This window comes from Mesoplodon densirostris, chromosome 16, assembly GCF_025265405.1.
Source record: "Mesoplodon densirostris isolate mMesDen1 chromosome 16, mMesDen1 primary haplotype, whole genome shotgun sequence".
NCBI lineage: Eukaryota > Metazoa > Chordata > Mammalia > Artiodactyla > Ziphiidae > Mesoplodon > Mesoplodon densirostris.
The window spans coordinates 57497496-57518617 of record NC_082676.1 but is presented as its reverse complement, the minus strand read 5'-3'; the positions used below and the strand labels follow the sequence as shown (position 1 = coordinate 57518617).

At 44.5% G+C, this 21122-nt stretch overlaps 1 protein-coding gene across 3 annotated transcripts in view; it reads right to left on the bottom strand.

Annotated features, from left to right (window-relative positions):
- The window catches only part of TXNDC11 (thioredoxin domain containing 11), a 73238-nt gene that overhangs the window by 7314 nt on the left and 44802 nt on the right, over positions 1-21122 (bottom strand). For all 3 annotated transcript variants that reach the window (XM_060078018.1, XM_060078016.1, XM_060078017.1), the window contains 5 exons: positions 12837-12949; positions 10566-10766; positions 4638-5430; positions 2211-2353; positions 1159-1268 (listed from right to left, as the gene is read on the bottom strand). In XM_060078018.1, coding sequence (XP_059934001.1) covers positions 1159-1268; positions 2211-2353; positions 4638-5430; positions 10566-10766; positions 12837-12949 — 1360 coding nt within the window. The remainder of the gene's footprint in view (positions 1-1158; positions 1269-2210; positions 2354-4637; positions 5431-10565; positions 10767-12836; positions 12950-21122) is intronic.

The following is a 21122-nucleotide window of genomic DNA, read 5'->3' as shown; positions in this document are numbered from 1 at the left end:
ATATGTATATATAAAAATCTCGGGCTTCCCTGGTGGCGCAGTGGTTGAGAGTCCGCCTGACGATGCAGGGGACGCGGGTTCATGCCCCCGTCTGGGAAGATCCCACATGCCGCGGAGCGGCTGGGCCTGTGAGCCATGGCCGCTGAGCCTGCGTGTCCGGAGCCTGTGCTCCGCAACGGGAGAGGCCACAACAGTGAGAGGCCCGCGTGCTGCAAAAAAAAAAAAAAAAAAAATCTCGCAGCATAGTAGCTCCTCAAGTGTGGCTCTAATCATTACTTACAGCATACACAAAAGGTAAGACATATATGCTGTAAAATACAGCTACCGTCCTTTTGTAAGTCAGTTTTATTTTCGTTGCACATTTTTCTAGTGAAATCTGTTCATCTTTCTTGCATTATTTTTTCAACTGCTTCATTTTGGCAAGTTTTCACCTCTCAAAGGAACTAGCAAATCCAATATTCTAGCTTCTGTTATTTTTTTCTATGATTTGATCTTTTATATTTAAATTCTATCTGAAGGGTTTTTTTTTTTTTTTTTGGGTGGCGGGGAGAAGATATAGCTTAAATCTAAATAATTTTCATCTCAGACTGCCTACCACCTGATCCAAAAACTCTTTGAGCCTTATTTTTACAAAACAATGGTTTAACATTGTTTTGTTTGCTACACATATACATACAGTACCAAGGAATCACAAAACTAGAACATGCAGGTATCAGCCAATCTTGCCTCTTACTTTTAGGAATGAGGAGGGAAAGGAGGTCTGGTGGGAAGATTTGCTCCAGGTCCCAGGGCTGGTTGGCAGCACACCAGGGACTGGCCCCCTTTTGCTGGGCCAAGGCCCCAGTGCCATGTATTCCAGAAAGCTGGCCACTTGGGGGGCTATCTGAGCAACCAGGTCAGCACTAATCCCTCAGAACTGCACTCACCCTCCTATGAACTCAATCAGGACTAAATACACTCAACATCATGGAAGGAACACTCAGCATTCATCAGGAAAACTTTGGCTCCAATGAGGTTTTGCTCACAGCTTTAAGCTGACAATCAACCAAATCTTACCCAAGGTCAACAGAAAGTGGGCAGACCCTTGCAGGCCATAACGGCTAAGCCATAAGGAGGAGTGAAGGCAGGCACCCAGCGCTGCAGCACGGGCTTCCTTACCTCGCCACAGTGAATGTATCCGCAGGCAGGAGCCGAGCTAGCTGGATAAAGACGTGATTGAGGGCTGGACAGAAGCCGCACCACTGTGCATAATAAAGCAGCAACACGTCCTATGGGAAGAGGAAGACGGCTGTTACCAGGCTGCTCAGGTCCTCACTGTGCTTAGAACCTGGCAGGCATTCAATAAATGTTGCTCATGCACAAATTACAGTGAAAATTTAATCTTCAGGTATTTTCAATTACATGATTTCTTTTTTTTAAAAATAAATTTATTTATTTATATTTTTGGATGCATTGGGTCTTCGTTGCTGCACGTGGGCTTTCTCTAGTTGCGGCGAGCAGGGGCTACTCTTCGATGCAGTGCGCGAGCTTCTCATTGCGGTGGCTCCTCTTGTTGCGGAGTACGGGCTCTAGGCGCCTGGGCTTCAGCAGTTGTGGCGCGTGGGCTCAGTTGCTCCGTGGCACGTGGGATCTTCCCAGACAAGGGCTCGAACCTGTGTCCCTTGCATTGGCAGGTGGATTCTTAACCACTGCGCCACCAGGGAAGCCCTATGTGCTTTCTTAAGGACGTTTTACAATCACAAAACCACCATGTAATTCACATGTTCTGCAGTAAGACTGTCATGTGGTCAATCTTTTGTACATCAAAACCAACCGCCCCCTGGTGGCGCAGTGGTTAAGAATCTGCCTGCCAATGCAGGGAACACGGGTTCAAGTCCTGGTCTGGGAAGATCCCACATGCCGCGCAGCAGGTAAGCCCACAAGCCACAGCTACTGAATGAAGCCTGCGCGCCTAAAGCCCGTGTTCCGCAACAAGAGAAGCCACCTCAATGAGAAGCCCGCGCACCGCAACGAAGAGTAGCCCCTGCTCACCGCAACTAGAGAAAGTCCATGCGCAGCAACGAAGACCCAATGCAGCCAAAAATAAATAAATTAATTAAAAAAACAAGCAAACCAAAAAAACTCAACTGCTCACCCCAATGACTGCAGCTTTGGAAATTATTATAATAGGGACAGATGGCTTGATTTTTGCCTCGCTCCTGATTCTATACCTGTTTTTGAAGGACTACTTCCCAAAAGGTATCAGTTGTCACTTCAGTGATTAAACGCTGAGATGGGAACTGGGCAGAGTCACTTCCAATAAGATGCCTTTTCAAGGGACTGTAGAGAACGCTGAAGTTTTGAATGAAAGACTCTAAAAATAAGGAGAAAATGAGATCAGTTCTTCTCTCAGTACAAGGAGAGTAGCTGGCCTACTTTAAACTCTACATTTAAAAAATTGGGCTGGCTTCGCAGGCCCACATTTTTAACACTTCACCTACAGGCAAAACCCTGAACGAAGCCACCCGGGGGGACAGGGGGTAGCTTTGGCAGTAGTAACTCAGCAGACAGCACTTTAGCTAACAAAGCACCACTCGGTGTTCCGTGTTCTACTATGCAGGGACTAGGAATTCGATGCTCCTTTTAAAAACACCACTGGTCCACAAATGGACACCTGAGACTGTATAAGTCATCAACACGCCACCATGGAGATTTCAACTATACCAAGACCTTTAAGCATAACTACTGATGCAGTAATTGCACAGGCTACTGTAATGGGGAAGGTGTTTAAATACTCAGTAATTTAAGGATAAGGAGCTATATGGTTTTTGTTTCCTTTATTAAAGTCCTTCAAGTTTCTTTCTTAAAAGGTTAAGAAAAATAAACTCAATTATATTTAGTGGAAAAACACATAAATAAAACCCATAAATAATCCCAAACCCTAACCTGAACCAACAGTTTTACCCTCCCCACCAACTCTACTATCTTCAGATTCCTTTGTATCATCTGAAGCAGCACTAATCTGTTTCACTTCTTTTTTTCTTTTTTCTCTCCATTGGGAGGCCCTAGTGAACAATGATATGTTTCGTGGAGGGAGGAGGAAAGGAGGAAGGTCTTGTGAAGAGAATCCGTCATCAACGTCTGACTGATACTTAGTTGGCTATGTTTTTGAAACATAAAACTAAGAATTATTTACTAAGCTGAATGAAGCCTACATTCTGAAACTGACCCAGAGACAGCTGACTTAAAAGTCAACTCTCCAAAACAACAACGATGCACAGTGAATGTTTTTGGACGAGGACCCTGACAAATTTTGTCACCAACCACAGCACAAAGAACAAGAGAGCTAGATGTTTCAGAGGAGATAACAGAAGACGAAAAGAAATCGGAAGAAGGCTTCTTTCAGATTACCATTAAATTCAGGAGGCACACATCATGAGCTAGCTCACTGAATGCTTGAGTATTAGAACAGAATGCAGGAAAATCCAATAGACACTTACTTTAAAAATACAGGCTTGTTTCATTTTCAGAAAACTCAGTACAGTAAAATGTAACTTTAGGAAACATGAATTAGGAGCAATTTATAGTATCAAAAGAGTACACACTTCATAAAGTGACTGGTCACAGGGTTCCTCTAAGCACTCAGGAGGCTTCGTGTTTATAATATAAAGCCTTTTATTAACATAAGCCTTTTAACGTGTCTAATATAAGAAACGAGCTTCACCTGGACTTAAAGGACGGCAGCTAAAATGACCATCATTTAGGGGCTTTGAGCTTACTCTTGCTTTCATACTCTCCAAAACTTGAAAATAAAAGGTTTCCCTCCCCACCAAATTCCTCCTGTCTCCACCTGGCAAATGCTAACTTTCCCCCATGTTTCCAACGAGGCTGAACTAACACGGCTTTTGAATTCTCACTTCCTTGTGTGCACATCAAGGATGGCAGCAAAGCCCTGGGAACAGGACAGCATCGGTTAGTTCACTGCTGCTGCCAAGCCTAAGGATGCACTCCCATAATGGGGCCTTACCCGCCACCCCCCCCAAAAAAAAAGTGGGTTTTGCTGGTTTGCAACCTGACACTTGTTTATTGCACTTGACACTTGTTTGTTACAATCTAGGCACCCAAGGTCAGAGCAGCATTTCTCAACTTGTTATAAAAGAGCAGCAGAACAAATTAGGTCTGGTGGCCTTGACGCCTAGACAGTTAAACCTGTGAGACAAAAAGGGGGGCCAGGCGGTTCTATCGCTTCACTGCTTTCTGTTTAAGTACCTTTCGAAAGAAGCCGCTGTTGGGGCTCACGTTCATCAGCCCCTGGGGAGTTACCACCCGACCCGCTCTCCACCACCCTGTCCGTCACAGAGGCCAGGCTCCCCCCGGCCGCAGCTCGCGCCACCGTGGAAATGCGGCAGGCGCTGCCGATCAGGAACGCTGGACTCTTAGCCCCCAAGGGCTAAGTGACAAACTTATCCAAAATTTGGAGTTAGGAAGTTTCTGTTCCATTTAATATACAAAATTAGCTTCTTTTACAATTATGACCAGCTGCAGTCTAAAGATTTCAAATGCGCTAAGAGCCAACCGTAATGAGATCCCTAAATAAAAGTTACCTAGGTTAAGTTAAGCAAAGCATTAGGCTTGGGGAAGGAAACTGCCCACAGTACCTAGGGTGAACTTCATAAGAGCTTGTTTTGGATCCAAGACATAGTGAGACTCTTCTTTCACGTCTACAATTGCAGCAAATCCTTTCACCCGAGCAGCGCTCGGAGCACCCAGCCTCTCTGCATACAACCAAAATAAATTGGAATCCAAAAGGTAGATGTTCAGGGTCTTGTTGGTTCTGCAGCTCAGCCCTATGAAGCTTGTGCTATCCACGTCCAGTTCAGGAAAGAGATACCTGTTCTCCTCAATGTGAGGAACGGAGCTTGGGGTATCAACCTCACATTTCTTCTCAAGGGAGGAAAATGCAATGGTTGGGGTTTCAAAGACATCTTGTTCAGAATCAATGAAGCCTGTCACGCCCCTGTTTATGGTCCTGCAACATGCAGTGTAGTAGCTGAAAGGGCTATAGAAACTTAGAAAGTTCCTGCATTCTATGCTGCCTGATGCCACATGATAAAAGGTCTGCTCCTCGAGGTAGAAAGAATCCAGAGCTGCTGCCATCTCGAAAAAGCTGCACTGGGGCATGCCGGCCGAGCTTGGCCTGAGGCCACCAGCGGTCTGGTTGACACACAGTTCACACACGTTGTGGGTCCTGGAGATGGAGTGCCACTGGGGCAGCACCACGGTGTTGCAGCAGGGGGACTCCGTTATCAGCGGCGGGTCCGGCAGCTGGGCCGGGGGCTCAGGTGCCAGAGACTTGAACACCGGGGCGTCCACTCGCCTCAGGTGCTGAAGGAGCCGCTCCACCACCTGGTCCCCGTGACAGTTGTTGTACTCCAAGGCCACTTCGGTGATCTGAAACACAGGGCGGAGCTCATGAGAGGTGTGGGGGTGACTGAGGGACAGACCCCGTGGCTCTTAGACCTGGAAAGCATCTTGTCTGATTCACAAGAAGGAACCCTGGCTGGAAACAGCATCAAACAGGAAGCTGTCACACCAAAAGCTATTAACAAAGAGGCTTGGGTTATTTTTCAGATCCTGTCACTCTGTTAACAAATACTGAACCGCCTGTTCAGAGACGGAAGGGGTCTTAGAGGGAGATGTCAGTCTACTCCATGATGGGGTGAAGTGGCTCATGCCACGACACACATCGAAGAACCAGGAACAGAATTTAAATCTCAACGCCCAGTTGAGTGCACTTTCCTTTACATCCTTAAAACTCCTCCAGACGATGTCTTCTTTCTTCATCTTAAGTAACAGTCTAAAAATTTCCCAAATATTTGATCCACTTGTTGATCCATCTAACAAGTGGATCAAATATTTCACAGCATATGTTTCCAAATAAATTCATGCCTCACAGGAGGCTACGAGTTCAGCCTCTTCCAAACCATACTCATCCATCTCGCCTTCCTCCTCCTGCACCACCCTTTCTGGAGAATGGCATCATCAAACTGGAAAAATCAGCTGACCCTCAACTTCTCCTCTGCATCACCCAAGCCTCCAATCCAGCCAGCTCTGACTTCAGCATCACGAAGCAGCCCCCCTTTGCACCCTCACAGTCACTGCCTCAACTCAGGCCCTCACGTGTCACAGAGCGCCCCCGTTTTCTCTCCCCCGCCTTAACTGAGCCTCTACACTGCCACCACTTATTTTTAAAAATACAACCCTAGGGCTTCCCTGGTGGCGCAGTGGTTGAGAGTCCACCTGCCGATGCAGGGGACACGGGTTCGTGCCCCAGTCTGGGAAGATCCCACATGCCGCGGAGCGGCTGGGCCCGTGAGCCATGGCCGCTGGGCCTGCGCATCCGGAACCTGTGCTCCGCAATGGGAGAGGCCACAACAGTGAGAGGCCCGCGTACAGCAAAAAAAAAAAAAGAAAAGTGTGTGTGTGTGTGTGTGTGTGAGAGAGAGAGAGAGAGAAAACCATTTAATAAGTGCTTTTCTAATTTAAAAGAAAACCGAAATTTTATAACATATGATACTTATAGACATAGTTAATTTAAGACATATGCGTTTGTACAGAAAAACAGATTGTTTGAATAGTTCTTCGGCATAAAAATGGTTATTTTAGATGATAAACCAGTGTTTTGGTTTTTTCCCCCACACAAAAACATCTCAGCCCTTTTTAAAGGATAAGGCTCTGGCAGCACATTACGCTAAAAAGGTCAAGCCCGTATGATTCATAAATAGCCCAGCTGCCCTCTTGCCCCATCCTGGTACTACTTTATATTCAAAGACATAATAGATTACCACCCCCAGTCCCCCCCACCAAAACCCACAAAAATTCAAGTACAGTCATCCCTCCATATCCTCAGGTTCTGTATCTGCAATTCAAACAACCATGGATCGAAAATATTCTGGGGGAAAAATGCCAGAAAAGAAAGCTTGAATTTGCTGCACATAGGCAACTATTTACATACCATTTATATTACATGAGGTATCGTAAGTAATCTTAGAGACGATTTAAAATATACGGGAAGATGTGCATAGGTTATATACAAATACTATGCCGTTTTACATATGGAACTTGAGCGTGTTGGATTTTGGTACCTGCAGGGGGCCTGGAACCAACCCCACTGTGGATCCCAGGGGACGACTGTATTTACCGTGGGCTTTTATGAAAAGTCCAAGTAGGAGTACACTGAGGACAGCAAAACTCCTTACGAGGTCTTCCTTCCTCATCTCTTTCATTCTTAATGTCTCTCACAAATGAAGCAGCCATGTAAAGGATATTCTTAAGTGAAGAAAATATTTTATACAGTAATGCCCCTGAAAAGTGAGGAGTTCTTAGTTTTCTCCTATAAACTGAACCAGTTTTTACTGTTATATTCCTTTTTCATAACAGGCAGTTTTGAAAAGGCACTCCAGTTACATCCCATATGTGAATCACTTGATGTCACATTTAATTTCATGTGAACTAATAAGGAAAATTTGGCAAAAAACTTTAAATGTTTGCACTATAAATGCTTCCTTCCATTTTCGTTAATCGGAGAAATCTGTAAGTCTGGACAAGATGCCTTTGTCCCCCAGACTCATACGCAGTAGACGCCTCAGAGCAGCGCTGTGAAAGCTAAGAAACCGGGACTTCCCTGGTGGCGCAGTGGTTAAGAATCTGCCTGCCAATGCAGGGGACACGGGTTCGAGCCCTGGTCTGGGAAGATCCCACATGCCGCGGAGCAGCTAAGCCTGTGCGCCACAACCACTGAGCCTGCGCTCTAGAGCCCGCATGCCCAGAGCCCGTGCTCTGCAACAAGAGAAGTCACCGCAGTGAGAAGCCCGCTCACCGCAACTTGAGAAAGCCCCCGTGCAGTAACGAAGACCCAATGCAGCCCAAAATAAAATTAATTAATAATAAAAATAATTTTAAAAAAAACAAGCTAAGCACCCACACAGAGTCTCTTCTGGCTGCGCTAAGAATTTCTTTTGATAAGCACACTGAGATGTCTCATGAGCTCTCCGCGACTCTCTGGAGACACTGGGGTCAGGGGCCTGATGCCACGCGCGGTGCAGGCCGTGCTCTCCCGGGAGCGGGGTGGGGCACGTGTGTGGAAGAGCAGCTGCCTGGTCCCGGCCTGGGCCTCACAGGGCGGTCCCCATATGGCCGTCCCTTACTGACTGACCCCCGCCCTGACTCTACAATGACCACTCTCTTCTCGACGAGGCAGGCCTCCTCCATCGCCTGCCCAAAGTTGGGCCTAAAAGCATAATGGAAAAATAAGGCTTAAGGCTTAATTCTTTTGGGGTCAAGGAGCCTTTGAGTTTAGAACTCACCCTCATGTAAGGGACGTGTTCACCCCTCCCATCCTGCCCAACCCCGAGGATGACTTCCTTACTTCTAGTCACTGTGTCACTCTTTCCATGGTCACAGGCCCCACTTCCCATCCCCAACACCACCGTCCAAGTTCAGCATCTCCCTACTTCTCACTTTTCTGGAACACGGCTGCTAGGAAAACTTTAATAATGGTAACACAGCTCTGCTGACAACGCTCCATTATCAGACTGTGATGGCTGTGATTACTCCTGGAGTCCTCAAAGAAGCACTCAAAAGCCTCTCCTCCAACGTTTCTTTTCTGGGTCTTCTTCAACCAGTCCTTTATGGAGACCACACAACCTATCCTGTTTCCTAATATCTAAACCCGTCGCCCCCTGCCCACCCCCGTGCCTTTGCTCAGGCTATTCCTTCCCTTAAGTTTCTCTCAGCCCATCACAATTCTGGCCACCCCTGAAGGCCTGTCTCAAACACTCACCCCTCCTGCAGCCCCCTCCTGCCTCCCTCCTGCCCAGCCCCCAGCTTCCCGGGACAGCCCCCCCTCTCCTCCAGTTCCTCCTGGGGCTGAGCACACTCTGCCTTGAATTACAAGCAGGTTCTTGCTCCCCTACCAGACAGGCCTCCGAGACCATGAGACCAAGGCTCCGCCTTCTCCATCTTTCTCCACCGTGGCTCCCTGGCACAGTGCTCCATAAGCGTTTGCTAAAAGGGCCTGAAATGAACAGGGAAATGTACTGCACTTGGCTGAGTAATCCATAACACTGCTAAGATGCCACCTGGTTTAACCACAGGCTGCGATTAGGGACTCTCTTCACCTCACAGGAACACTAAGAGCCCAGAGGAAAGGAGCTGTGGGCAAAACCTTGATAAACAAAGACAGAGGAGTACGGGGAGATGGGAGAGACACTCACCCAGAAACAAAGAGTTGGAAAGCAAGTGTCTCCCACCAGGTGTCTAAATCCAAGCACAACCCCCCAGAGGAACTGGGCTCCAGTCACAAAATACCACCTGACCCAGAAACCCGACATGCCCAAGCCAGACAAGACAGAACTCTCCAGGAGGAAACTTTAAAAGTTAAAGTAAAAATCCACAACCATGGTTAATACCTTGGTTGAAAACCCCACCTTTCCTACAAAGAGCTTTAAGGGCTCTTAATATTAGAGTGTCTTAGTAAAGAAAGAGTGTCTTAGTTCATAAAATAACTGTGTAGTGAAGATTTTCTAAAGAAATTAAGTCTTATTACTTCAAGTCCTCCCTAATCAGAGAATAAACAAAGCTATTTCATCCTCTCTTCTTTCCTCCTCTAAGCCACGGTAGCAGCATCCACTTAGAAGGCCCCCAGCAGGGATAATAACTTCAACAAAGAGGCTCCAGAGCAGCCAAGTGAGGGCTCTGGCCTGGCCTCCCGGCTCCCTCAGGAAAGCAGGCCATCAGGCTCACGTGGAGGGCTTGGGAGAGGCAGTATCTAGGCAGCCTGGCCAGTGATTCACTGGCTGCCTGAAATTGGTTTTGGCCAATTAAGGGATCCTTGAGGGAAGGAAAAAATAAACCCCCAGTAAATCCAATTTAGCAATCCCACGCGCTCTCGGATGACTGTTATTGCTCTAAGTGCCTCCGAACGATCCCACGTATAAACTCACACCCAGAGACAGTGAATGCCCCAGATGAAGCAGAAGAGGCAGCAAGGAGGGGCTGACTCCTGATGGCGGTTGTCTCTGAAAACTGCTCTGTGAGACATGCAAGGTTTAGAAAAACATGGGATCCCAAGGTCACCACCACCGCTGCTGGCTGCTGGGCTGAGAGTGGCCAGGGCCAACAGTCTGATCAAACCCCCGTGACAACAGCATCCCAAAGGCCACAGTAAACCCTGCCTGTGTTGTCCATCCCCTCTGCCCCTCTCCCAGGCATCCGTCACCGCAGGAAGAGGGCCATCTGGTCCTTTTCCAGACAGGCACAGTTTGCCTTCCCTGTACCCTCCGACTCAGCCAGACCTGAGCAGCTGTCAGTAATGTGGCCAGAGAGGCTGTGGTGAATCCTACCCAAGGCACGGGCTCTCCTGCTCACTTACAGGAGAAAGGAGTAACGCCACAGAAATGCAGCAGCTGCTCCTGGTGGCCGCTTGGCGGCTAGGGGAAACTACTCTGATCGCGGAATGAGAAAAGGCTAAGTTAATGAGTTTCTCCGACTCCTTATGAGACACCTTTTACCATTATGACTCTTACCTCATCTATTAAAGGATGACTTTCGGCTAAGGGATTAAAAGGTATAAATACAAAAAGTGCTGGTCCCTTCTTCAGTTCATTGTTCAGCAGGAGACTCTTGCCGCCGTGTGGCCGCAGCCAGCGAAGGAGCGTCTCTCGGTTTTCTAAGGCCCACTTATAGATGTTCTCAGCTGTGTAGTTGATGACCTCCCTGGGAAAGACCTGGGAAGGACAAATGCACAGAGGATAAAAGGCAGGGCAGGATCAAAGCACATCCTCAGCCCCGTCCTCAACCCCACACTTCACAGGTGAGGAAAATGAGGCTCAGAGCAGTGACACGACCTGTCCCTGCCTGTGCAGCTAAACCCTGGCTTTACTTCTCCAGACAGAGCGCCTCCTCACAAGCAGCTCGGAAAAGCAAAAGCAGCTGTAAGAGGTGACTTCCATATCATGTGGTTCATCTTTTTCCCTTTAGACAACTCGTCTATCAACAAATAAGTCTCCCTGCCTGCTGCTGGCAACAATGACCTCTACCACCCTGCGCAAGGGGAGCTCTAAGGGAACAGAAATGATGGAGTCAAGGATAATTTTTACCTTGGTAAAATCATGTTTAACTTGGTCCCTGGGGACCCTCTGTTAGGGCAGAAGTTTGCATCTGCCTTGCTCACATGTACCCCCAGTGACTAGAACACCTGGCACAGAGCAGGAACTCAACAAATATTTGCATGAATCCATGAGTGACCTGGAACTTGTACAAGGCCACAGATCACATTTTATGTGTACAGAATGAAGGAGAGATACACCTAGATTTTTTGCTTTGTTTTCCTATAATAATCAAGAGTATGTCAACACAAAATTATGTTTGAAATTCCAGTGATATAAATCACTGGGTTTCAAACAAAACTCCCCACAGAATGCTTTGGAGAGTTCCACAAAATGAGGTATTTTACACTCCCCAAAATAGAGGTTTAAATTGGCTTACAACAAAGATGTCCACTGCTTTTATTTTTAAAAAATACTGGTATCCCAGTATTATTTCATTTGCTAAAAGGAATTCTGCTGCTACACCAACCAACCAACCTTAAAAACTATGGAATTGATGCAGTAAACCCAATATCTTTTTCAGTATCATTCTCAGTCCTACCTTCTTTTCTCCGTCTATTTTAAATTTCTTCCTCAGTACCCTTTACTATACATAAACATGATATGTTGGTTGTATAGCATGCTACAAAGGAAGGATGAAGGAAAATGATAGCAAAGGCAGATGAAGTCAAAAGAAGCTTAGACAGAGAAACAAGGAGAGCAGGTGGGTGGTGGGAGAAACCATCACAGCAGTGATTCCCAAAGTGGGATGGTGGGAGTCTGAAAAAATATAATCAACATTTCTATCTGGAAAACACAGAAATACATTTGACTTTGGGAATATAAACTGCGAGAAGTAAAGCCATCTGGGATACAGAGATATGCAGAAGCCAGGGTGACTGGCACTGACGGTGCCCCCCAGGAGGGTCTAACAGCATGAGGCCTGCACACTGAGCCAAGGGGAGCATGGGATTAAAGGGCTGGGCACACTGGGTACAGGAGATCTGGTCTTCACTCGACCTGTAAGTCACTGATACCATCAATTAAGTCAGAGAGAGAAAATACTGAAGAAAAATAAACTCAGTGCTGGGACTGAGGAAGTAGCAATAAACAGAGCAGAAGCACAGGACTAAGGATACAGGTCAGAAGCTCAGAAATAGCTGAGTTGGGGCTGGTCCACCAAAAGGCAAATAAAATCAGGGAACAAAGACAACAATGGAAAACGAGGCTCTCTGGGGCGGAAAGCCAACAACTTCTCACTGTGACTTGACAAGAACTTCAAAATCCATTTCATCAGCTAAAGGAGAAAAGCATGTCACATTTCTACTCTTGATAAATGGAACAAATGAACAAAGAACATTGCCCAAAGGAAGCTTAACCTCTGAGAACATGGGCCCAGAGTAACACTTCTCCAACAGAGTAACTCTGTAATTTCATCCAAGAAGGAAAACTAACAAGGCTGTATCAAAATCTAAGAATATAAACAGAATTTCTAGATGTTAAAACCAAGAGCCCTCTAATGCATGAGTTCTAAACCAGGGGCATGGGCTCTACAGAGGGGCTGTAGGGACTCTCAGTTTGCAATATAAAATCATGTGCACTCTCCTAGAGAGAGTATCCATAGATTTTATCCAATTCTCAAAGAAGTCTGTGATCCAAACAAGGTTAAGAACCACTGCGCTAATATAAACGTGATTTCAAAATACTTACAAGTGATGTGTTGAAATGTCTATGTAAATACACACTTCCAGAGTGTACTAAGGATACCAGTTTCGCAAGATGTTTATTTGTGATAACCCCAAATCGTACTGTTCCTAGGTAATCTGAAACAGAAAATTTTCCTTTATTAAAAAGAAAAAGCCTATGCCTTAAAACAACCACAAAACCCAGTGATCAAATCCTGACGCACAAATTCCCCAGAGCAAAGCTCTTTTTGGGCACCTAGCCTAGACAGAAAAGGAGAAGCCGAAGAAACAACCTCCTGATACAGACCTCATGTCTACTCCTGCACACTTGTCTCTGACAAGCAGTTGCACTGTGTCCGTCCGTGTCCCCCCGACTCACTAGCCCCACCTGGGAGCCCAGGCACATGCTGTTCTGTCTGGACACTTCCACGGCCAATTCCTTCTCATCATTCAGATCTCAGCTCTGACCCCACCTTCTCTGAGAAGCCCTCCCTGACCACCCGCCTCCGGGCAAACACTCAAGAGGATGGTCCGGAAGGGGAAACTGGGGCTCCCTCCTGACTCAGGTCCTCTCTCTACCATTACTCTAATTTTTTTTTTTTTCCTTTTTTTTTTTTTTTTTGTTTGCGGTACGCGGGCCTCTCACTGTTGTGGCCTCTCCCGCTGCGGAGCACAGGCTCCAGACGCGCAGGCTCAGTGGCCACGGCTCAAGGGCCCAGCCGCTCCGCAGCATGTGGGATCCTCCCAGACCGGGGCACGAACCCGTGTCCCCTGCATCGGTAGGCAGACTCTCAACCACTGCACCACCAGGGAAGCCCTACTCTAATTTTTTAATAGCACTTATTAACAGGTACATAATCCTACTGATTTATTTAGATTTTCTTTGGTCCAACTTCCTCTTAAGTTCTGTGAAATTAGAAACCTTGTTTATTGCTGTTACCCCAGCACCTAAAGCAGTGTCTGGGCATATGCATTTTGATCTCTTGATTAATAAATATTAGTTAAATGAATCAATCTAGCATATATAGTAACTCATATAAATTAGTAAGAAAAAGAAAGCAGTTAAAAATGGACAAATCACAGAAAAGGAAATGTAAAAGGCTAAAAATACACTCGACCTCACTATTTCAGAGGAAAGCAAATGAGAACAAAATGCCACTTTTCACCTTCAAAATGTCCCAAATTTGAGACACAGGAAATATCAAATATTGATGACCAGAAGAGAAACAAGTACTCTGATGCAAAGCTGGTGGAAAGGGTAAAATGGCAGTCACTTGGGAGAGCAATCTGCTGTAGTGATCACAGTGGGACAGGGACACAGCCTGCAGCCCCACAGATCCACTTCTTAGTGTCTACACATGTGCACCAAGAGACACACAAGGACAGTCACCAAGAAATACTCTGCAGCTGTTAAAAACAGTGGGGCAGGGCTATCTATACAACATGAATAGATTTTCTAAGACACATATGAGTAAAAAAGCAAGCTGAAGAAAGATAAAGTATACCTTTTATGTGGAAAAAAGCATCACACATAAAATGTTTTCCCCTACAGGCACATATGCTTAGAAATGTATACAGAATCTGAAAGGATAATAAAAATTGTTTCGTGTTGGGGGATGGAGATCAAAGGGGACTTTATCCTTAGGTGTGAAGCTTTCTTTTCCCCCCCCAAGGAGTATATTTAATGTAATATTTGTGTGATTAGGAACTGACTAAAATATCTAGTATTAAAGGAGGTGGATAAGACGGTGTAGGAAAAGGTGCATTCTTTCCTATCCCCTTTCTGCTTTATTAGCAAACGTTAAATAAAATACCAGTTAAACTTTAAATGCTACCAACTGAAATCTAAGTAGTTAAAATATGAAGGTGCTAAACACACGAAGTTTCTAGCTTAACCACACGGCCCACCTTTCAGCAGTGGCGGCGTCTTCCTCTCAGAGGAGGAATGGCTGTTGAGGATGAGGTGAGAGTGACCATGTCCCTAACGGCGGCTGGACAATCTAGCACAAACCTGATGAGTTTAAAATGGCACAAAACCAAAGAAACACAAGAAGAGTAAATCAGAAATGGGGCTTCCCTGGTGGCACAGTGGCTAAGACTCCACGCTCCCAATGCAGGGGCCCCAGGTTCAATCCCTGGTCGGGGAACTGGATCCCGCATGCCACAACAAAGATCCCGTGCATCGCAATTCTAAGACCTGGCACAGCCAAATAAAAATAAGTAAATAAATAAATATTAAAGAAAAAAAGAATAAACCAGAAATGACAGAAATGGCTTACTTATACAGTGGGTGGCAAAGGAGGGGTGGGTAATGGGAACTGGAGAACAGGCGTGAGGCAGCCTGACCTTCCTCTGAGTATCAGAACCACAGCAAAGCTCACAGCCTTCACACACTCAAAAATTAAGATCATGATACCAACCAGCATGTGTGGGGGTCCAGTGGGGAACACGAGCACTAACAAACCTACCTAGCTGTACTGCAAATGCATCACACCTCAGTGAAGGGGTGGTGAGTGGGGAGAAAGAACTGAACCAGAAGAGAACAGCAAACGGTATCTTGACTGAATACTGTAAAACTAAAGACGATGAGAGCCAGGCTTCTCAGGGCAGGAGAAAAGTTACATACGAAGAGGGGAAAGCTAAAATCTGCGGTTTTAGATGGAATCAGAAGAAATTAGTATAAACTTATGACCTTTCGTATAACCTTACGACTTATGACACAGATAACAGATATAGAACCATGGAGGCATGCATGTGTGTGGGTATAAATACGTATATGTCCTAGCTCTGTCTGCTGAAAGGGCCTAGAAGTAATGACACCTGATACTGAAGAGCATATCTTGTACCCAGATCTGGGTTTCTAAATGTCACTCTCCAATAAAAAGAAACCAGGGCTTCTTGGAGAAGAGGCTGATCCCAGAGCTGGGGCAAAGGAAGTACAAGATGAGCCTGAAACATCTTGTCAAGTCAGAATGAAAGATATGCTCATAAAAGGAGGGGGATATGTTCAAAGGACACAGGCGACAACCCAAGATGCTCCTCATGGCCAAAGCCAGAACAATTTGAGCAACAAAATAAACAACCAGTATTTTTCAAAAGTGTCAATATCATGAAAGACGAGGAAAGAGTGAGGAATTGTTATAGGAGGAGACTAATTAAATGTGATGTGGGATCCCAGATCAGATCCTGGAACAGAAAACAGTCATTAGTGAAAACACTGGCAAAATTCAGTAACATCTGCAGTTTAGTTAATAATCCTGTACCAATGTTAATTTCTTAGTTTTGGCAAAAGCACCCTAACAAATGGTTAAATAATATGTTAACAATGGAGGAAGCTAAGTGAAGGCAGGACATTAGGAAACTCCCTGTTCTATTCTTCCAACTTTTCTGCAAGCATAAAATTAGTTCAAAATTTAAATTTAAAAAAATGGCATAGGGCTTCCCTGGTGGCGCAGTGGTTGAGAGTCCGCCTGCCGATGCAGGGGACACGGGTTCGTGCCCCGGTCCGGGAGGATCCCACATGGCACGGAGCGGCTGGGCCCGTGAGCCATGGCCGCTAAGCCTGTGCGTCCATAGCCTGTGCTCTGCAATGGGAGAGGCCACAATAGTGAGAGGCCCGCGTACCACAAAAAAAAAAAAAAAAAAAAAAAGGCATAACATATAAGTTCAGATTCCAAAGCTGTCAGAAGAAAAAGCAGGACCCAAGAGAGGATATGAATTGGTAGAAGCAAAGACACCACTCTCCAGGAGAGGGCTAAATTTTGGTAGACTGGCATCGATAAAGAGAGGAGTGAAGGAAAAGCAGCCAGTAAGAAACTCATTTGATAGTCCGCCAAAGTCACCAACATGATTTATTGGAGCAGAGGAATAAGTAGTGACAGCTTGACTCAAAAGTTGAAAGGGGTCATTCACAAACCTGTTTAACTGCATTAATAAGTATGGACAGCCGCCTGCACAGAGCAGATTCTAACACGCCCAAACACGTTACAATTTCAAAACTTTATTTTTTACAGAGAAACTTACAAAAATCACACATTTTAAAAGTTCCTGCATATAGTGGAAATCTTGTTGGAAGAAGCAGCTTAAGTTTGCAGTCCCATGTGTACAAGGAGTACATGAATTAGCAGAGGAAGTTTACAGTGTCAAAATGACGCAAGAAAATAACACTTCTCATCTCCATATCCAGAACATTCTGTTAAGTAGGGCTCCAGGGCTTTCTATAATAGGGGCCTTTGTCATTTATAAAATGAGTAATTTTGTCCTAAAATTAATGAAGCTTTAATATTTTAATTAAGGTCTTTGAATGTGTTAATAATTAAAAATAAATTCAGGGCTTCCCTGGTGGTGCAGTGGTTGAGAGTCCGCCTGCCAATGCAGGGGACACAGGTTCGTGCCCCAGTCCGGGAAGATCCCACATGCCGCGGAGCGGCTAGGCCCGTGAGCCATGGCCACTGAGCCTGCGCGTCCGGAGCCTGTGCTCCGCAACGGGAGAGGCCATAACAGTGAGAGGCCCACGTACCGCAAAAAAAAAATAATAATAATAAATAAATAAATAAATAAAAATAAATTCAGAATCATGCTCTCCCCTCCCCCAACAATGGCCCAACAATGGCATGATCCTATTCAGTTAATAATAATAATAATAATAAAATTTCCAAACTTGCACAAGCCTCTTAGATAGCCTCATCCACAAGAGGGCAGACAGCAGAAGAACTACAAACCTGCAGCCCGTGGAACAAAAACCACATTCACAGAAAGATAGACAAGATGAAAAGGCAGAGGGCTATGTACCAGATGAAGGAACAAGATAAAACCCCAGAAAAACAACTTAATGAAGTAGAGATAGGCAACCTTCCAGAAAAAGAACTCAGAATAATGATAGTAAAGATGATCCAGGACCTCAGAAAAAGAATGGAGGCAAAGATCGAGAAGATGCAAGAAATGTTTAACAAAGACCTAGAAGAATTAAAAAACAAACAAACAGAGATAAACAATACAATAACTGAAATGAAAACTACACTAGAAGGAATCAATAGCAGAATAACAGGCAAAAGAACGGATAAGTGACCTGGAAGACAGAATGGTGGAATTCACTGCTGCAGAACAGAATAAAGAAAAAAGAATGAAAAGAAATGAAGACAGCCTAAGAGACCTCTGAGACAACATTAAACGCAAAAACATTTGCATTATAGGGGTCCCAGAAGGAGAAGAGAGAGAGAAAGGACCCATGAAAATATTTGAAGAGATTATAGTCGAAAACTTCCCTAACATGGGAAAGGAAACAGGCACCCAAATCCAGGAAGTGCAGAGAGTCCCATACAGGATAAACCCAAGGAGAAACATGCTGAGACATGCAGTAATCAAACTGGCAAAAATTAAAGACAAAGAAACATTATTGAAAGCAGCAAGGAAAAAATGGCAAATAACATACAAGGGAACTCCCATAAGGTTAACAGCTGTTTTCTCAGCAGAAACCCTACAAGCTAGAAGGGAGTGGCATGATATACTTAAAGTGATGAAATGGAAGAACATACAACCAAGATTACTCCACCGGCAAGGATCTCATTCAGATTCGATGGAGAAATCAAAGGCTTTACAGACAAGCGAAAGCTAAGAGAGTCCAGCACCACCAAAACAGCTCTACAACAAATGCTAAAGGGACCTCTCTCTTTAAGTGGGAAACAAGAGAAGAAAAGGACCTACAAAAACAAACCCAAAACAATTAAGAAACTGGTAATAGGAACATACATATTGATAATTACCTTAAACGTGAATGGATTAAATGCTCCAACCAAAAGACACAGGCTTGCTGAATGGTTACAAAAACAAGACCCGGGCTTCCCTGGTGGCGCAGTGGTTGAGAGTCCGCCTGTCGATGCAGGGGACGTGGGTTCGTGCCCTGGTCCGGGAGGATCCCACATGCCGTGGAGCCGCTGGGCCCGTGAGCCATGGCCGCTGAGCCTGCGCATCTGGAGCCTGTGCACCGCAACGGGAGAGGCCACAGCAGTGAGGGAGGGGCCCGCATACCGCAAAAAAAAAAAACAAAAAAACCCCCAAAAAACAAGACCCATATATATGCTGTCTACAAGAGACCCACTTCAGACCTAGGGACACATACAGACTGAAAGTGAGGGGATAGAAAAGATATTCCATGCAAATGGCAATCTAAAGAAAGCTAGAGTAGCAATACTAATATCCGATAAAATAGACTTTAAAATAAAGAATGTTACAAGAGACAAGGAAGGACACTACATAATGATCAAGGGATCAATCCAAGAAGAAGATATAACAATTATAAATATATATGCACCCAACATAGGAGCACCTCAATACATAAGGCAACTGCTAACAGCTATAAAAGAGGAAATCAACAGTAACACAATAATAGTGGGAGACTTTAATAACAGCCCACTTACACCAATGGACAGATCATCCAAACAGAAAATTAATAAGGAAAGACAAGCTTTAAATGACACAATAGACCAGATAGATTTAATTGATATTTATAGGACATTCCATCCAAAAACAGCAGATTACACTTTCTTCTCAAGTGCACACGGAACATTCTCCAGGATAGATCACATCTTGGGTCACAAATCAAGCCTCAGTAAATTTAAGAAAACTGAAATCATATCAAGCATCTTTTCTGACCACAATGCTATGAGACTAGAAATGAATTACAGGGGAAAAAATTTAAAAAACACAAACACATGGAGGCTAAACAATATGTTACTAAATAACCAAGAGATCACTGAAGAAATCAAAGAGGAAATCAAAAAATACCTAGAGACATATAACAATGAAAACATGACGATCCAAAACCTATGGGATGCAGCAAAAGCAGTACTAAGAGGGAAGTTTATAGCAGTGCAATCCTTCCTCAAGAAACAAGAAACATCTCAAATAAACAATCTAACCTTGCACTTAAAGGAACTAGAGAAAGAAGAACAAACAAAACCCAAAGTTAGCAGAAGGAAAGAAATCATAAAGATCAGAGCAGAAATAAATGAAATAGAAACAAAGAAAACAATAGCAAAGATAAATAAAACTAAAAGTTGGTTCTTTGAGAAGATAAACAAAATTGATAAACCATTAGCCAGACTCATCAAGAGGGGGAGGACTCAAATCAATAAAATTAGAAATGAAAAAGGAGAAGTTACAATAGACACCGCAGAAATACAAACCATCCTAAGAGACTACTACAAGCAACTCTATGCCAATAAAATGGACAACCTGGAAGAAATGGACAAATTCTTAGAAAGGTACAACCTTCCAAGACTGAACCAGGAAAAAATAGAAAATATGAACAGACCAATCATAAGTAATGAAATTGAAACTGTGATTAAACATCTTCCAACAAACAAAAGCCCAGGACCAGATGGCTTCACAGGTGAATTCTATCAAACCTTTAGAGAAGCGCTAACACCCATCCTTCTCAAACTCTTCCAAAAAGCTTCAGAGGAAGGAACACTCCCAAACTCATTCTATGAGGCCACCATCACCCTGATACCAAAACCAGACAAAGATACTACAAAAAAAGAAAATTACAGACCAATATCACTGATGAACATAGATGCAAAAATCCTCAACAAAATACTAGCAAACAGAATCCAACAACACATTAAAAGATCATACACCATGATCAAGTGGGATTTATCCCAGGGATGCAAGGATTCTTCAATATATGCAAATCAATCAATGTGATAAACTATATTAACAAATTGAAGAACAAAAATCATATGATCATCTCAATAGATGCAGAAAAAGCTTTTGACAAAATTCAACACCCATTTATGACAAAAACTCTCCAGAAAGTGGGCAAAGAGGGAACCTACCTCAACATAATAAAGAAAAAAAAATCTCAATAAACTGTTAGCCAGGTAACTGGCCAGTTATAGTCTCTATAAACCATCCAGTGCAAGGTGTCAGAAAGACACCTGCAAGATGTAACAACATCTTGAAAGAACATCTGGGTGAAGGCAGTAGTTACTGAGCAGTTTCTGCAGCTGGTCACACAGACACTAAGTAGGTCAAGGTGATCACAGCATGAAGACTGCTGCCTGCTACAAAAGGTGCTGAGTCCTTGGCCCTGTGTCCCTCAGCTACAAGGCAACCCACTGCACACACAGCCACCACTAGGCTCCCCATGAGACGTGGGGTGAGCAGAATGAATATCATGCTGATTCACTGTTTGTGTGCTTTGAGTAACAAACAGCCTTTCTTTGATCCATTAAACATTGTCTACTTTTAGCATGTATTGTAGGTTTACCCTTTGCTATCTTTTATGAGGCTAGGGTTCTTTTCTGCCACT